Here is an 18,314-nt window from a genome sequence, read left to right on the forward strand (position 1 = left end):
CCTGTCAATCAGAGAAATGCCTCCCAGCTAAGCTATGATAAATAGACCCTCCCTTAAAAGGTTGGGGCCTTTGTCTACCTTGACTCTGGCTCGCTCTTCCCTTGGAGTGTATTCAATTAAAAATTTCACTGTTTCACTATTGTGTCTCTAACCTTTCAATTCTTTGTTGTAGTAGGGACAAGAACCAAGGAGAACAAACTCAGTCCATAACAGAATGAACCAGTGACAGCTGCAGAGCATGCTTAAAAGCAATGGGTCAAATACACAACAAGAAGTTACTGGGCTCCAAGAATAATTTCTCCAAGAAGAATGGAATGGATTCTACTCAATAGAGGGAATGAGTAAGGAAGCTTGACCATATTCACATATAATGGGAAAGTTACATGCTTCTTTTTGGCAGGCTGCATATCTTAAAGATAAAAAGAATGTAAGACTGCTCTGTTCTTCCTGATTCTGTCACTTATAACTTGATCCTAGCCAAGTTGCTTATCTTCTTTGTGGCTATTTTTTCTCACTACAAAATAGGAATAATAATATTACTTAAATGAGTTGTTGAGGGTATAGATTTTATATTGTATATATCCTAAACATATTCAAATATTTGAATAGCATTTGGCACACATAAGTGCTATATAGATGTTTGCTATTATTATCATTATCCACAAAAGACAACTAGAAACTCCAGAATAAAACACAAAAATGCACAAGAGATCAGGAGTTAGTCATTAAAGTTGATAGAAAAGCAAAAAATATTTGGGTATATTATTTCAAGATACAAAATATAACAATTAAGGAAGCAAAAAGTAACTCTTAAAGATCTGTTGGGGGCATTGAGTTTGTTCTCAATTCTTGTCCCCATGGCAACAAAGAACTGAAGGGCAGTGACACAGTAGTAAAGCAGAAAGAAAGTTTTATTTGAATACACTCCAAAGGAGTAGCTGGCTAGAGTCAAGGTAGAAAAAAGCAGGTTTACTTGAATAAAGCAGAGAGGAAGGAAAAACAGAGGGAGGAAAAGGAAGCTTATTGAACTGCTCCTCAGCATAAGGCATAATCCCTTGCCACCTCCTAAACCCAGTGTCACCTGGCATCCAGCGTCTGCTTGAATCTGCATGGTATGAAATCTAAGTTCCTACCACCCCAGGATTTGGGGAAGCCACAGAGCACTGAATGGAGTGAGATTATGTTCTGAGGACTTCCTAAAGGCAAAGAAAAGATTTTCAGACAGGCTACTAAGGAGCATAATCATATACCCACAGTTCTGTCCATGTCACCCAGACAACAGGAACTTGTAAGCCCAAATTAGAGCTCTCAGAAAGCCCCTCCCTGCTTATCTGAGTAGGACAGAGAGTGAAGACTTGTGCTTAAAGTCTGGAAAATTGAATGGAAAAACAAAGTGATAGATACCACTTGAAGAGCACAGAGACAAAATATAGTAAGTTGAGCAGTAAGGAGTCTTAAAAATACACACTCCAAGAAAGGGGAGTGCAAGCAACCTAACGTGTACCCAAAAGCTGGGATTCTGTCTTGTAAGGAGTTTAAAGAATGGGATAAAGGTAAAGACTGGGGTGGGGGGAAGGCTTGTCAGGGGGTCTCATGATGTCTATATCCAGTGAGAGACAATATGTCATTGTCTATAGTCAGTCCTCTAGGTAATTCTGTAGGACAAACTTTTGTTCCTCTCCAAGATAGTGGCCACCCCCAAGTACTGGGAACACATCAGCTAAGACTGCTTGCCTTGCCTTAAGATAAGTCATTGGCTGATTACCAAAGAATATGTTAGGAATCTAACCCCCCAGTTCTCTACTTTTAGCCTCAAGATAAATCCTTCTTGTTCCCACTGTGCTATTCACATCTCAGCATCTTTAGGAAAATTAATCATAATACTTGTGCCATGTCTCTGCCCTATCTCACCTGCATTAGCTAGGGCAAGTCTCAAGGTCAGCCCAGATTCAGAGCATGTGGAATGAACTCACATTGCAAAGGGTGTTGACTGTGAGTCTTTTCTGACTCTCTGGCTTTATCTGATTAACTCCCTGAGTTCTTGGTGGGCCTTACCCTCTTTCATTCCACTCATATCTGTCTTTCTGCCTAAGAGATCCAGAAGTGAAAAGAGGGAGGAAGTGAGATGTTGAGCAGTTAAATAAGCTAAATCAAAGATTTTTAAATTAATTATTCAGGAGATAATGCTTAAAGTTGATTAATAAATTTTAAAGAGAAACTGTTTATAATTATGGAGTTAATCACAAGAGGAATTAAAACCCCAAAATGCTAAATATGGTTACCTCTGAAAAGAAGAAATTAGAATAGGAAGTATGGGATGGAAAGGCTTTGTGTTCTTCTTAGTCTTTCTGTATTATTTAATTTTTTAAAATCCATATGCATATTATATTTTTTAAAAATTAAAATGTCTCATGTTTTATATAAGATGCTAGCACCTTTATTATGATGATGATTAAACTTACTGTGAATAATTTCTTGGGAGATTTTTATTAAACATGAGCCTATATAAACCATGTAGATGGGGATAAAACTAATAACCCAAACAGTGGATCATGCCAATAATCTTTGAAAATTATAAAAGGTGGGAATAGGTAACAAAAATTATATTATGGCCCAAAGTATGTATTTCTTCATGTTTCATTCTTTGTATTACCAATAATTAGGGTTAATAATAATTAATACCTAAGAGACTCTCTTAAATTATTTTTCTTTGTTGATCATCTGGATTAATTTCTCTCTCTAGTTTCCTGGACAAAACCTATTGAATGATATCTAAGGCATGCTCAGTGGTCAAGGCTGGTCAAATACTTTTCATTATGCCCACGAACTTCTGCTCAAATAGTTATCAAGAGTCAATAGCATTGCTCCCAAACATGTTTATTGTAGTTGTTATTTGTAATTGTATGATTTAAATAACTATAGCATGCTCAAAAAGTTGTCTTGGTTACATATCAAAAGATTAGCAAATTTAAGTATATTTTCATATTTCAAATAAAACTTTTTGGTTATGCATTTACCGTTCTTTTAAAGATGTCTTTTCTTAACTGACTTTATGATAACTGCTAGTCCTTATCATATTCAATAAGTGATTTCTCCTATATGGACTATCCAACAAACAATACATTATTTTCTCTATTATTCCCAGATATAAAGTTTCACATAATATCAAAGATGAAATAACTTAAAAATTTTATGCTTTTGAATCCTAAAATCCATTTGAATTTGGGATTTGTAAAAGCATATATAAAATTATTAGAGCTAATCTGAATTTCTATTAAATAATTTCTATTTAATTTCTATCAAATTAAACCTACCTCAGCTGTATCCTTAAGGTAATAAAAAGATCTAACAGATCTTGGTCTCAGATTTTTTCCCACTGGCTCTAAAGAAATAAATTCAAACATAAATGATATTTCCATATTATTAGACTACTTCTAACTTAACTCAACAAACCATTTTCTTTATTTTTAGTAGTATTTTTTAGAAATGTAGTATGAGAATCTTATTTGCTTACATAAACATTGCATTTACATTTTCAGAGCTAAATATATTCTAGAATAATTTGCTTTAAAAGTGAATTTCTACTAACAGAATATAATTTTTGATTATTTACCCTTGACTTCTCATCAGAAACTATGAAGCTCAGAACTATGGCCTCAGAATTATATAATAAAAGTATTATCTTCTCAGAAAATAAAGGATTTCTAAATAAAATAGAATCTTACTGGATAGTCAAAGGAGTCTTTTTATTAATTCTTTTGAAAAGAAAAATATTCCCCTGAACTTGAATCCTCTTCCCACCCCCAATTATGAGTTTCATTACTCTGGATTATTAATTAATGGATTTTTCTTAAGGTAGGTAGGTTGTTGACTCAAGTGTACTGAGTTGGGATTTAGGTAGCCTGGGACAAAAGCCTACCTTTTTGTGTGTGAGTTATATGGCCTTAGGAAAGTTATTTAACTACTCTGAGCCATAGTTCCCTCATCTGTTAAGTGGAAATAACAGTACTTATTGTATAGAGATGCTGTGAAGATTAAATGAGATGATAGATGTAACAAACTTAATAGAGCATCTGGTATTCATTCAATCAACAGTTAATTGTTGATCACCTATGATATACAGGGCACTCTATTGGACTCTGCAATTGTGATTCCTGCCCAATGATGTATACATTTGAATGGGTAAAAAAACCAAGAGGTGAGTAATTATAAACTGAGATACATGTTACAACAGAAATAAACAGATTTTGTGAGGGAGAACAATATATGGAGGTATAATTTAGATAGGGTAGTTGGTATGGACTGAAGGTTTGTGTCCCTCCTAAAATTCAAATGTTGAAGCTCTAATTCTCAATGAGATGGTATTTGGAGTTGGGGTCTTTTGAGAGGTAATTTGGTTTAGATGAAGTAATGAGGGTGGAACTCCCGTGATGGGATTAATGCCCTCATAAGAAAAGACATGAGAGAGGTGAGCCCCCTCTCCACCGTGTGAGGGTGTAGCAAAAACACTGATGATGTCTGCAAACCAGGAAGAGGGCCTCACCAGAACCTGTCTATATTGGCACTATGGTCTCAGACTTCCAGCTACTAGAACTGTGAGAAATAAATATTTATTGTTTAAGCCACCTAATCTACAGTAGTTTGTTATAGCAGCCTGAACTAAGCAACAAATTGCTACCAAGAAGTGGGGTGCTGCTGTAACAAATACCTAAAAATAAGAAGTATTTTGGGACAGTGTAATGGGAAGAGGCTTGAAGAGTTTTGAGGTGCATACTAGAAAAAGCCAGTATTACCATGAAGATATTTTTACAGTGATTTTGGTGAGAATTCAAAAAAAGGAGAGCTGTATAAAACGCTTCCATCCTTTTAGAGAATACGTAAATAATCCTTACAGAAATGTTGGTAGAAACGTGGCTGGCAAAGGCCATTCTAATGGGGTCTCACACAGAAATGAGGAACATTTTATCAAACAATGGAGAAAAGGCTATTCTTGTTGTAAAGTGGCAAAGAACTTGGCTGAATTTTGTTTGTGTTCTAGTGTTTTGTGGAAGGTGGAACTTCCAAGCAATGAAGTTGGATATTTAACTGAGATTTCTAAGCAAAGTATTAAAGGAGCAAGTTGGTTCCCCCCAACTGCTTGCAGCAAAATGCAAGAAGAGAGGAATGAACTGAAGATAGAATTGTTAAGCAAAAAGGAATCAGAACTTAAAGAGTTGGGAATTCTCAGCCTGTCCCCACTATAAAAAATGAGAAAGCATGTTCAAAAGAGAACACTTAAGGGTGTGTGACCATTTTTTTGTTTGAATCATTAAGATCTTAACAGCTTTAATCTCCACCTGGTTGTAAATGTTGTCAGATCTTAGTCGGCCAATGACCATACTGATGAAGGATTCTTTGATAGACACTCCCTGGAAGTAACTCTCAGGATAGTTGGGTGGTCTCTTGGCTCCTGGTTGGCTGGAATAACCTGTACTTCGGAGCAGCTTACAAATATCATCCATATTTGAATCAGCAGAAGATCGAGCAGCACTGTATCGATAGTAAGAAACCAGCATTCTCTCTCTGACTTCTCCTTCCATCTTTTGGTCGATGACCAGCAGCATAACTCCGTGTAAGTACAGCACTTCACACAGAAACTGTTTTCCATCTTCACTGAGAAGCACAGTTTCTAAGGTTTGCTGAATATAAATACCTTCACTGAGATCATCTAGATATCTGTTTAAGTCTACAATATATTTATGCACACTTTGAAATGCTAAATAAAATCTGGTCACGATTTCTATGTTGTTTTCACGAAATTCTTCATCTAAATCCTGTAGCTCTGGCTTAGCTTCCAGTTTGCTTTCCCATAATTCTGGACCCTTAAAATAGCTGAAATCAAATATGATATCGCCATATTTCTGTTGATCAGCTCGGTCTTTCAACCTGAATACAGCAGGAATAAACTCGGAGAGCCTCAACAGCTCAGCAATAATGGCATTGCCACAAGAAACAATCCTTAGGATCGCTTGGCCACACAGGTTGTTCTCAGCTAAAAAGTCTACCATCATGAGGACAGCCAGCCACTCCGGAAGCAGCCAGTGGTAGGTAACGTTTAATTGGCTTCAGAGCTGGGGTCTGTGAATCTTTAAATGAAACCAGGTCTGTTGATAGAGTGGATGCTCCATTAAAGAACCTGTTACCTGGGCCGCGCCAGGGCGCATGTGCAGGGCTGGCAATCAAGCGCGGAGTGGGCACCCCGTCCTCACCCTTCAGTCTTTGCAGGGGTCCCCTTTTTTCCCCAGTCCCGGATCTTCTGCAGGCCGGACCCAGCTTCCGCCCCGGAGGGGGGGAGGGGGGATGCTATGTGACCATTTGATAAGGAGATTGGTATGGGTGTGAACCATGGATTTAAACAGCCACCCCAGCAGAGACACAGCCAGTTTGGACCGAAGGGGATGGAGATGGAACAAAATGAAGCAAGTGTGTTGGACTTCTTAGGCTTTAGAGGATGGAACCACGAACATTAACTGCAAACATGTGCTACTTCAAGACAAGGGAAGAATAACCCTCAAGGCGATTCAGAGATCATCAGAGCTGCCTTCCCAGTTTCAAAGGGGGAGGCCATTGCCTCAATTTCAATAGGCCAGACAGCCCCCATTGAAAGCCTTGGGGGTGGGGCATCCCCAAGTCTTGGGAGCACAACACCCACCTGGCTGAGCAGTACCTCTACCCCAGTGGGTCTGGAAGGCAGACCATCAAGCAAGGACTATTCTTGAGTCTTAAGATCTCATGAAGTTTGCCTTGCTGGTTTTAGACTTGCTTGGGACCCATTGCCTCTTCCTTCTTTCTTATTTTTCCTTTTTGTAATAGGAATATTAAACCTATGCCTTTGCATTTTAGAAGCATATAACTTGTTTGGTTTCATAGCTGGAAAGGAATTTAGCCTCAGGATGAATCATACTTGCAAATTAACTAAGGGGAAGAGTGAAATTTTATAAACTCAATCCTGAAGAAGACATGAGAGGACAGAAAAAGAAGCACAGAATCAACAGAGCAAATTGAAAGAACAAAATAAGATGGCAGATTTAAATCCGAAGATATCAGTAATTACATTATGTGTAAGTGGACTAAGTGCTCCATTTCAAAGATAAAGATTATCAAAGTAGATTTTAAATTTAACAATATGTTTAGAAAAGAGAAGTCTAGGTTATAATGTCACAGGAAGGTAATAAAATGATGGAAAAAGACATGTCATGTGAATGATAATCGAAAGAAAGCTGGGGCAACTATAGTAATATTAGATAATAAGAATTATTTCATAATGAAAAAGGGTTCAATTCACTAGAAATATGTAATAATTCTAAATTTTTATGTAATTAATAATGTGGCCTAAACTGTATTAAAACTCTGTAAAGCAAAATTTGACAATACTACAAGGACAAATAAAAGTCTGAAATTCCTTAGTAATCAACAGAACAAGCAAGCAGAAAAACCAGTAAGAATATAGAAGAGTTGAAAAACACAATGAACAAGTTTTACTTAAAAAATATATGTAAAACACTTCACCCAACAACTGCAGAACTTATATTATTTTTAAGCACATATAGAATATTCACAACAATTGACTGTACAGTGGGTGATAATGCCAAGTGTTAACTAATTCCAGATAGACTTTAGACCTAAATGAAAAAAGGAGAGCTAAAGTCTTTTATAAAACAAAAATAGAAGGTCTTCATTACCACAGAAAAGGGAAAGACTTCTTAATTATGGTACAAAAAATACTGATCAACTGGGGAAAGATTTGATACTTGACTTTATTATAGTGAAAAGAATTTGTGTTCACCAAAAAGACATCATAAAGAGAGTGAAAAGAAAATCCAGAGGAAAGAGGAGATATTCACAACATACAAAACCAACAAGAACTAGTAACCAGAATATTTAAAGAAATTAATGGCGATCCAGTGACTGCCTGAGACTCAGGAATGAGTCATCCTCTGCCAAGCAAACGACATGGTCATGCCTGAAGAAGCAACGTTCAGGCATGTTGCTGGCAGGAGCGGTCAGCACAATACAAAGCTCCAAGGAAAGAAGTCCAGTGACAGAGCGCCATGGCTTCTGACAAAGGTCCTTCCGCTGGAGATGCCACCTTGAGGAGAAGAATTCAATCCTGGGAATTTGAAGACTTCTTTGACCCCAGAGAACTCCGTAAAGAGACCTGTCTGCTCTATGAAATCAAGTGGGGCAGGAGCCATAGGATCTGGCGAAACTCCAGCAAAAACACCACCATGCACGTTGAACTCAATTTTATAGAAAAATTTACCTCAGAGAGACATTTTTGCCCACCCATCAGCTGCTCCATCATCTGGTTTTTGTCCTGGAGTCCCTGTTGGGAATGCGCCAAGGCCATCCGAGAATTTTTGAGTCAACAACCTAGTGTGACTTTGGTTATCTATGTAGCTCGGCTTTTTCAGCACATGGATCAACAAAACCGGCAAGGACTCAGGGATCTCATTAACAGTGGTGTGACTATCCAGATTATGAGACCCTCAGAGTATGATTACTGCTGGAGGAATTTTGTCAACTACCCCCCTGGGAAAGAAGCTCACTGGCCGAGATAACCCCCTTTGTGGATGAAGCTTTATGCACTGGAACTCCACTGCATAATTCTAAGTCTCCCTCCGTGTTTAAAGATTTCAAGAAGATGTCAGAATCATCTTACATTGTTCAGACTTAATCTTCAAAACTGCCATTACCAAATGATTCCACCCCATATCCTTTTAGCTACAGGGTTGGTACAACTTCCTGTGATGTGGAGATGAATAGAATGATTCTTTGTGCAGGCTGTTTCAAGAACAGGCAATGGTGACCCACTAAAGAGTGAGTGCCATTAGAATTTAGAAATTTTCAGCTTGTGTTTTCTATACATTGACAATGATTAATTGAAGAAGAAAAAAAATAATACCAGTTACAATAGCATTAAAAACATTTTAAAAGGTAGGAATAAATTTAACCAAGGAGGTGAAAGATCTGTACACTGAAAACTATAACACATTGATAAAAGAAATTGAAGATGCAAGTAAATAGAACAATATCCCATGTTCATGAATTGGAAGAATTAATATTGTTAAAATGTTCATACTTCCCAAAGTCATCTATAGATACAATGCAATCCCTATCAAGATTCCAATGGCATTTTTTTTTACATAAATAGAAAATCAAACCTAAATTTCAAATGGAACCACAAAAGACCCTAAAGAACAATTCTGAGAAAGAACAAAGCTGGAGGCACCATACTTCCTGATTTCAAACTGTATTACAAAGCTATGGTAATCAAACAGTGTGGTACTGGCATTAAAAACAGACACATAGACCAATGCAACAGAATTGAGAGCCCAGACATAAACCCATGCATATATTATTAACTAATGTTTGGCTAGGAAACCAAAAATACTCAATGGGAACAAGATATTCTCTTCAATAAATGGTGCTGGAAAAGCTGATATTCACCTGCAAAAGAATGAAACAGGACCCTGTCTTATATTGCTCACATAAATTAATTCAAAATGGATTAAAGACTTAAATTTAAGACCTGAAGCCATACAAATCCTAGAAGAAATCTCCTTGACATTAGTCCTGTCAAAGACTTTATGGATAGAACACCAAAAGCACAAGCAACAAAAGCAAAAGTAAACCTGTATAGTAAAAGAAACAATCAACAAAATGAAATGGCAACCTATGGAAAGGGAGAAAATATTTGTGAACCACATATCTGATAAGGGGCAAGTATCTGAAATATATAATGAACTTCTACAACTCAATAGTAAAACCCCAAATAATCTTATTTTAAAATGGGCAAAGGACCCGAATAGACTTTTTTCCAAAGATGAAATTCAAATGGCCAACAGTTACATGAAAAGTTGCTCAAAATCACTAATTATCAGGGAAATGCAAATCAAAATCACAATGAAATATCACCCTATACTTGTCAGAATTCCTATCATCAGAAGGACAAGAGAAAACAAGTGTTGGCTAGGATGTGGAGAAAAGGGAATCTTTACACACTGTTGGTGGGAATGGAAATTGATACAATCATTATGGAAAGTAGTATGGAGGTTCCTCAAAAACTAAAAGTACAACTGCCATGTGATTCAGCAATTTTACTCCAGGACACCTATCTGAAGGAAATGAAATCACTATTTAAGAGGTATTTTCAGTCCCATGCTTATTACAGCATTATTTACAATAGCTAAGACATGAAAACAACTTGAGTCCATCAACAGCTGAATGGATAAAGAAGATACGCCACATATAAAACACACAATGGAATATTATACAGCCACAAAAAGAAGAAAATCCTGCTGTTTGCAACATCACAGATGAAACTTGAGGGCATTATGCTATTTGAAAGAAGTCAGAAAAAGACAAATACTGTATGATCTTGCTGATACATTGAATCTAAAAAGACAGAAATCATAGAAACAGCAGATGAGAGATTGCCGAGGGCACTGATGAAGGTTGTCGAAGAGTACAGTTTTCAGTATTAAGATGAATAAGTTCTGGGGATGTTAACAGTACTGCACTGCATACCTGAAATTTGCTAAGATAGTAGATCTTAATATTCTTACCACCAAAATAAAATTATCTGTGTGAGGTGATGAATGTGTTAACTCACCTTTTGTGGTATTCATTTTGCAATACATATATATATATCAAATTATTAAGTTTGCGCCTTAAAATTACACAATGTTATATGCTAATTATGTCTCAATAAAGCTGAAGGAGAAAGATTTTTTAAAATCTAGAAACGTTTATAAAAAAAAAAAAAAAGAAATTAATGGCAAAAGGACAAAAGTGTAATTTTTAAAATGAGCTAAAACTTGGATGATTTCCAGAAGTATAAACTCAATTATCTTATGAAAAAGTTCTCAAACTTACTAGTAATTACAGAAATGAAATTACTTTAAATGTAAATTGACTAAATGCTCCATTTCAAAGACAAAGATTTACCTATGATAATGATATATACGATTATACACCAGTACATTGCTAAAATAAAAACTGGAAATTCCAAGTGCCAGCAAGAAAGCAGAACAAAAAGGATTGTCACAAATCTGATGGGAACATAAATTGCTACAAACACTTTGGAAATTTTGCCATTAGCTATTAGAGTTGAAAATAAGCACCCTGGGTATATACTTTTACACTATGCAGCATAAACAAGAATTTTCATTTCAACATTAGAATGGCTGATAAACTGAAAACCCCAAATTTCAACAGTAGGATGGATAGATTGTGATATATATTTATGCAGTGGAATATTTTCAAGCAATGAAAATGAAAGACCTCTATATAACAATATGAGTAAATCTTACAACAGTGCTAAGAAAGAAATACAAATGAATACATGTGGCATGATTACATTGATGCAAAATAAAAAAACAAGAACACTATATTCTTTAGAGATGAATAAAATAGATGGTAAAATTTTAAAGAAAAGTAAGAAAATGATTACCATAGAGGTCAGGATAGTAGTAACCTCTAGGAACAAAAAAAAGGAGAAGGTGTTTGGGAAAAGGTCAAGGGACAGGTTTATAGGATGCTGTCAATGTTCTATTATTTGACCAGAATATAGTTCTGCACGTGTTTGTTTTTTTAATTGGTTATTATAATGTACAGTTTAATGCTATATTCATTTTGTTACATATATTATTTCATAATTTAAAGTGGTTGCACAAGAAAGAAAGAAATTGATTAGAAAGAAGACAAGAATGAAAGAAGAAATGCCTGTTGGTAAGCCACTATAGTTGTACACTCAAAAGATTATGATGATGCTTTAGATTAGCATGGAAACAGCAGAAATGGTGAAAACTGAGTAGTTCAGGACAAACTAGAATGGATAGAACTTGTTGGTGCACTAAAGTTTGGGGATGAGAGAAAGGGGAAATCAAGGATGTCTTCTAGATTTCAGGTTTGCCACTTGGCTCAAAGTGGTCAAATGTACTAAGAATGGGATGCTGGGGGTGAGGGAGTGCAAAAGAAAATTTGAAAGGATGGTTGGGAGTCATGAATCCAGTTCTGCATGTTAGATTTAAGATGTCTGTGAGAGTTTAAGTGTAGATATCAAGTAGGTAGTTTAGTATAGGCATAGAGATACAAATGAAGGATTTAATAGCATCTCCATGGCATTTTAAACCATAAGAGTGAATAAGATCACCCAAGGAGAGAGTGTAGAAACAGAAGCAGACTCAGGATTGAGGTCTGAGTAAATACGGTATTTTAAGGATAGAGAAGTTTAATTAAGAAGAGTCTAAGGAGTGGGATAGCAGGAAAACAGGAGATACAGTTTCTAAAATCACAAAGAGGAGAGTATTAAGAAGGAGGGAGTGATCAATTAACTACACTAGTATTGAGAGGTGGAAGAAAGTGGAAACAGGGAAATATCCTTTGGATTTAGCAACATGGAGATCTTTGGCACTCTTGATCAGTGTAGCCTGGGCATAACAATGGAGGGAGAAAACAGATCGGAGTACTTTGAAAACTGAACAAAAGTTGAGTAAATAGAGACAGTGTACGTAAATCTGAGAAGTTAGATTATGAATGGTAACAGAAATGAGGCAATATGGGACATGGGGAGTCAAGAAGCTTCAGTCAAGGAGGTTGAATGAGAATGATGCAACTGAATGGTTTTTGATAATGCCAGAAAGAAAAACAAAGGCAACACAAAACACTCAAATTCTCTGAGGATCTATAATGCTGGTTCCTAGCTCAAAGATTCCTTAGATTTCTAGATTTATAGCTCCTATAAAGTTTCTATTAAGCAAGATGTCCATATTTGGTTGATTTTTTTTTTTTTTTTTTTACAATTACAAGGAAACTCTTAAGGTTGAGCTGAAAGGAAGCTAAGAGATTTTCTTTCTGGAAAAATAAACATAAAAATATATTTTTAATTTGTGAATCATATGAATTGTCCATTCTGATATTTAACGTCTTTTCCTCTTAGGAAATCCTTCACAGCTCACTGAAATCTTTCACACTACAGTTATAAGACATGCTTTTAACAGAGACATTAAGTTATCAAGAATTTTTAAGACAAATATTAATAAATAATAAAGTATATAATAAAAGCAACCAATAATAAACCAAAGAAGAAGTAAGTATGTTACACAGAACATTACCTATTGATTTGCTTTCTGGGTTCTTCATATTTGTTGGTATAAACTGTGGACTTCCATTTGACTTTTGAAAATTACTCTTTCTAGGTTCAGATTTTTTTTTACAGGACACATACCTAGAAGAAATAAAATTAATCTAAATTAAAAGTCAGCAAATTTACAAAAATAAAAAATAAGAGTGGATGGAAAAAAAGTAGCAGTTTAGAAAGGCAAGGCAAAAACCTCCTCTCAAAATCACACAGAACATGAAAATACAGCAAATACAACAAAGTCCGAAATCACCCTGAAGACTGCAGAACTGACCACCTACATCTGCAGAAGAAGAGAAGGCCCTACAGAAAAGGGTAAAGTGACAAAGATGTGATCTCATCGGATCCAAACCCTCTCCCCCTAACCCCAACCCATAGGTGAGAGGAAGAGGAATGGAGCAGGGAGGGACTAGAAGCCCAGGACCCTAAACACCTGGTGCTGGAGATCTGCTCCAGGAACATGAACCCACATCGCACAGTGCCCTGGTGATTGGTGGGGCTGGATAACAGAGACAGGCAGAACAGTCAGGGAGGCTGAGATCCTGGTGGGCTGTGGAGAACAGGCACGCTCTACTGGCCCCTCTGAGGAAGAAAGCAGAGTAGGCAGTTTAAAAGACTTCCCAGCAGTGAGAGGGGCACCAGAGAGGGAAGGATTGCACAGTGCTCTCTGTTTAGGAGAAAGCTCAGGTGGACACAACCTCCCCAGCCTGCCCTCAGACCAACCAGTTGGGAGCCTTCAGGAGCTTCAGACACTCCATCCCCCTCACTGGCTACACAGGCCAGAGACTCCTCACAGTGCTGTGTGGCTGCTGGCTAGTAGTGAAGGCAAACTTTACTCCCAGATAGGGAAGGGGAGAACCTCTAGCCTGCTCAGCCCTATTTTTGGCCAGCTGGGGAGCTGCATGCAAGAGCCAGCCCTAGGAGCTCTTTCCTCCCAGCAGGTGTGGGCCCTGCTCACCAGCAGCCCCCACCATTGTACCAGGCTGGACGAAGGGCAGCTCCACCCACCACAGTTCCAGCCCTACAGCTTGGCATGCATGCTCAGCCTAGCCCCAGGGGTTCTTTCCTCCTGGCAGGTGCCAGTCCAAGTTGTCTGTGGCCCCCACAATTGTAGCAGGCCAGAGGAAGGGCAGCTCTTCCCACAGCAGCTCTTCCCATGGGAGCTCCAGAGAGTATTCTCCCCACTCCTGTGATCAGCTGATGGCTGACAGAGCCCATCTATCATCAGAACACTACGAGCAAGGCAGACAGGTGCCATACCCATTGCATGCCATCAGCTGGGGCTCCTGCAGAGGAAATTGAACTTCTGGGCACTAGAAGACACCTACTACACAAATCTATTAATACATAAGAAACACTTAAAAAAGAAAAAAAAATGAGACAGAGGAATTTAGTCCAAACAAAATGTCAAGAAAAAACAACCGTAAGAGGGCTTAGTGAAACTGAAATCACCAATATTCCTGATAAAGATTTAAAAATAAAAGTCATAAAAATTCTCATAGATCCACAGAAAAACATTCAAGATCTCAGTGAGGATTTCAACAAAGAGATAGAAATGCTCAAAAAAAAGCCACTCAGAGCTGAAGAATACAGTATCTGAAATGAAACATACAATGGAGAGATTTAAAGGAAGATGATGTAGAGGAGATGGTAAATGAAATAGAAATTAGAGAAAAGAAAAACAAAGAAGATGAGAAACAGAGAGAAAAAATGATCTCTAGGAAAGAAAGAATAATAAGACAACTGTGTGACCAATCCAAATGGAGCAGCATTCGCATTGAGGGGGTACCAGAAGAGAGAGACAAAGGGATAGACAGTCTCTGAGGCAATAATTATTGAAAAATTCCCCAATCTGGAGAAGGAAATAGACATTCAGGTCATGAAAACACTAAGATCACCCAACAAAAGGAACCCTAGGAAGACAACACCAAGACATATAATAATTAATATGGCAAAGTCAAGAATAAGGAGAGAGTATTGAAAGCAGCCAGCCAGAGAGAGAAAAAAGATCACTTATAAAGGAAATCCCATCAGGATAGTAGCAGACTTCTCAGCAGAAACATAAGCCAGAAGGGAGTGGCATGATATATTTAAAGTAATGAAACAGAAGGGTCTCTAACCAAGAAGACCCTACTCAGCAAGATTATCATACAAATTTGAACCAGGGATTAAACAATTTCCAGATAAGCAAAAGTTGAGGGAATTCATTACCACCAAACCATTTCTACAAGATCTCTTAAAGGGACTGCTCTAGATGGAAATGCTTCTAAGGCTAAATAGCTGCCACCAGAGAAAATGAACCCACAGTAAATGTAGTGACCAATTAGTTACTAAACAAATACAAAATTAAATCAACTGCTCACAAAATTAGTTAAGGGATATAAAAAGAGCACAGAATATGACTTCTGATATACAAAGAGTGGAGGAGAAAGAAGAAGAATGGGAGAGAATAAAAAGGAACCTTTAGATTGTGTTTGAAATAGACTAATAAGGAATTTAAGATAGACTGTTAGATAGTAAGGAAGCTATCCTTGAACCTTTAGTAACTACAGATCTAAAGCCTACAATGGCAATAAGTACACATCTTTCAAAAATCACCTTAAATGTAAATGGACTGAATGCACTACTCAGAAGATATAGAGTGGCAGAATGGCCATGTCAAACCCAAAGACATACACAGAGTAAAAGTGAAGAGATGGAAAAAGATATGTCATGCAAATAATGGGAGGAAAAAGGAGGAGTAGCAGTACTTATATCAGACAAAATAGATTTCAAAACAATGAAAGTAACAAGAGACAAAGGACATAATGATGAAGAGGTCGTCCAACAAAAGGTATAATCATTATAAATATCTATGCACCCAATAGAGGAGCACCTAAATATGTGAAACAATACTAACAGAATTAAAGGGGGAAATAGAATGCAATGCATTCATTTTAGGAGACTTCAACACACCACTCACACCAAAAGACAGATCAGCCAGACGGATAATAAGTAAGAAGACAAAGGCATGAACAATACATTTGACCAGATGGACCTAACAGACATCTACAGAACACTCCACACAAAAACAGCAGGATACACATTGTTCTCAAAAGCACATGGAATATTTTCCAAAATAGATCACATACTAGGCCATAAAAAGAGCCTCAATAAATTTAAAAAGATTGAAATTGTACCAACCAGCTTCTTAGACCACAAAGGTATGAAACTAGAAATAAATTATGAAAAGAAAACAAAGAAGCCTACAAACACATGGAGGCATAACAACATGGTTCTAAATAACCAATGGATCAATGATCAAATTAATACAGAGATCAAACAATATATGGAGACAAAAAGACAAAAACAAAAAACATCCCAAAACCTGTGGGATACAGAGAAGGCAGTTATTGAGGATAGTATATAGCAAATACAGGCTTACCTCAAGGAACAAGAACAATCATGAATGAATAGTATAAACTCATAATTAATTAAATTTAAAAAAGAACAACAAATGAGGCCCAAAGTCAGTAGAAGGAGGAACATAATAAAGATCAGAGCAGAAATAAATAAAATTGAGAATAAAATAATAGAATCAATGAAGCCATGAGCTGATTCTCTGAGAAAATAAACAAAATAGATAAACCCAAGCCAGATAATATCAAGAAAAAAAGAGAATCTACACACATGAACAGAATCAGAAATGAAAAAGGAAAAATCACAATGTACACCATGAAAATATAAAGAATTATTAGAGAATACTATGAAAAATTATATGTCAGCAAATTGGACAACATAGAAGAAATTGACAACTTTCTAGAAAAATACAACCTTCCAAGACTGACCCAGGAAGAAAGAGAAAATCTGAACAGACCAATCACCAGCAATGAAATTGAACTGGTAATCAAAAAATTACCTAAGAATAAAATCTCTGTACCAGATGGCTTCACTGCTGAATTTCATCAAACATTTAAAGAAGAGCTAATACTCATCCTCCTTAAAGTATTCCAAAAAGTAGAAGAGGGAATACTTCCAAACTCATTCTATGAGGCCAGCATCACTCTAATACCAAAACCAGACAAAGACACCACACACAAAAAAATTACAGACCAATATCCCTGATGAACATAGATGCAAAAATACTAAACAGAATATTAGCAAACCAAATTCAAAATACATCAAAAAGATCATCCATCATGACCAAGTGGGGTTTATTCCAGGGATGCAAGGATGGTAAAATATTTGTAAATCCATCAATATCATACACCACATTAACAAAAGGACAAAAATCACACGATCATCTCAATATATGGTAAAAAACAGCATTCAACATCCATTCATAATAAAAATGCTTAGCAAAATGGTATAGAGGGTACATACTTCACCATAACAAAGGCCATATATGACGACCCCACAGCCAACAACATAGTTAACAGTGAAAAGCTGAAAGCATTTCCTCTAAGATTAGGAACAAGACTAGGATGCCCACACTCACCACTTTTATTCATCATAGTTTTGGAGGTCCTAGCCATGGCAATCAGGCAACACAAAGAAATAATAGGTAATCAAATTGGTAAGGAAGAAGTTAAACTGTCACTATTTGCAGAGGACATGATATTATACATAGAAAAATCCTAGAGATTCTACCAAAAAACTATTATAATTAATAATTGAATTCAGCAAGTTCCTGGATACAAAATGAATACACAGAAATCTGTTGCATTCCTATATACTGAGAATGTATTAGCAGAAAGAGAAATCAGGAAAACAACTCCATTTACAATTGCACCAAAAAGAATAAAATACCTAAGAATAAACCTAAGCAAGGAGGTGAAAGACCTATACTCTGAAAACTACAAGACATTCATGAAAGAAATTAAAGAAGACACTGATAGATGGAAATACATCCCAGTCTCATGGATAGAAAGAATTAGTATTGTAAAATGGCCATTCTGCCTGAAGCAATCTATAGATTCAATGCAATCCCTATCAAAATACCAAGAGCATTGTTCAATGAACTAGAACAAATAGTTCTACAATTTATGTGGAACCACAAAAGACCCTGAATAGCCAACGCAATCTGAGAAAGAAAAGCAAAGCTGGGGGGATTATGTTTCCCAACTTCAAGCTCTACTAAAAGCCACAGTAA

At 36.6% G+C, this 18,314-nt stretch overlaps 2 protein-coding genes across 2 annotated transcripts in view; one reads left to right on the top strand and one right to left on the bottom strand.

Moving 5' to 3' along the window:
- C4H1orf141 (chromosome 4 C1orf141 homolog) overlaps positions 1-18,314 on the bottom strand; it is a 46,387-nt gene that overhangs the window by 16,575 nt on the left and 11,498 nt on the right. Inside the window, 2 exon segments of the mRNA XM_057500309.1 lie at positions 3,315-3,382; positions 13,158-13,270. Coding sequence (XP_057356292.1) covers positions 3,315-3,382; positions 13,158-13,270 — 181 coding nt within the window.
- Positions 7,990-9,505, top strand: LOC118936213 (C->U-editing enzyme APOBEC-1-like). The gene has a single exon (XM_036933151.2). It carries the CDS (start codon positions 8,091-8,093, stop codon positions 8,598-8,600), a length of 510 nt encoding a protein of 169 aa, XP_036789046.2. The 5' UTR covers positions 7,990-8,090; the 3' UTR covers positions 8,601-9,505.

This window comes from Manis pentadactyla, chromosome 4 (genome assembly GCF_030020395.1).
Source record: "Manis pentadactyla isolate mManPen7 chromosome 4, mManPen7.hap1, whole genome shotgun sequence".
NCBI lineage: Eukaryota > Metazoa > Chordata > Mammalia > Pholidota > Manidae > Manis > Manis pentadactyla.

Excerpts from the sequence above, each read along its gene's own strand:
- LOC118936213 (XM_036933151.2), top strand. The coding sequence starts at position 8,091 with ATGGCTTCTGACAAAGGTCCTTCCGCTGGAGATGCCACCTTGAGGAGA.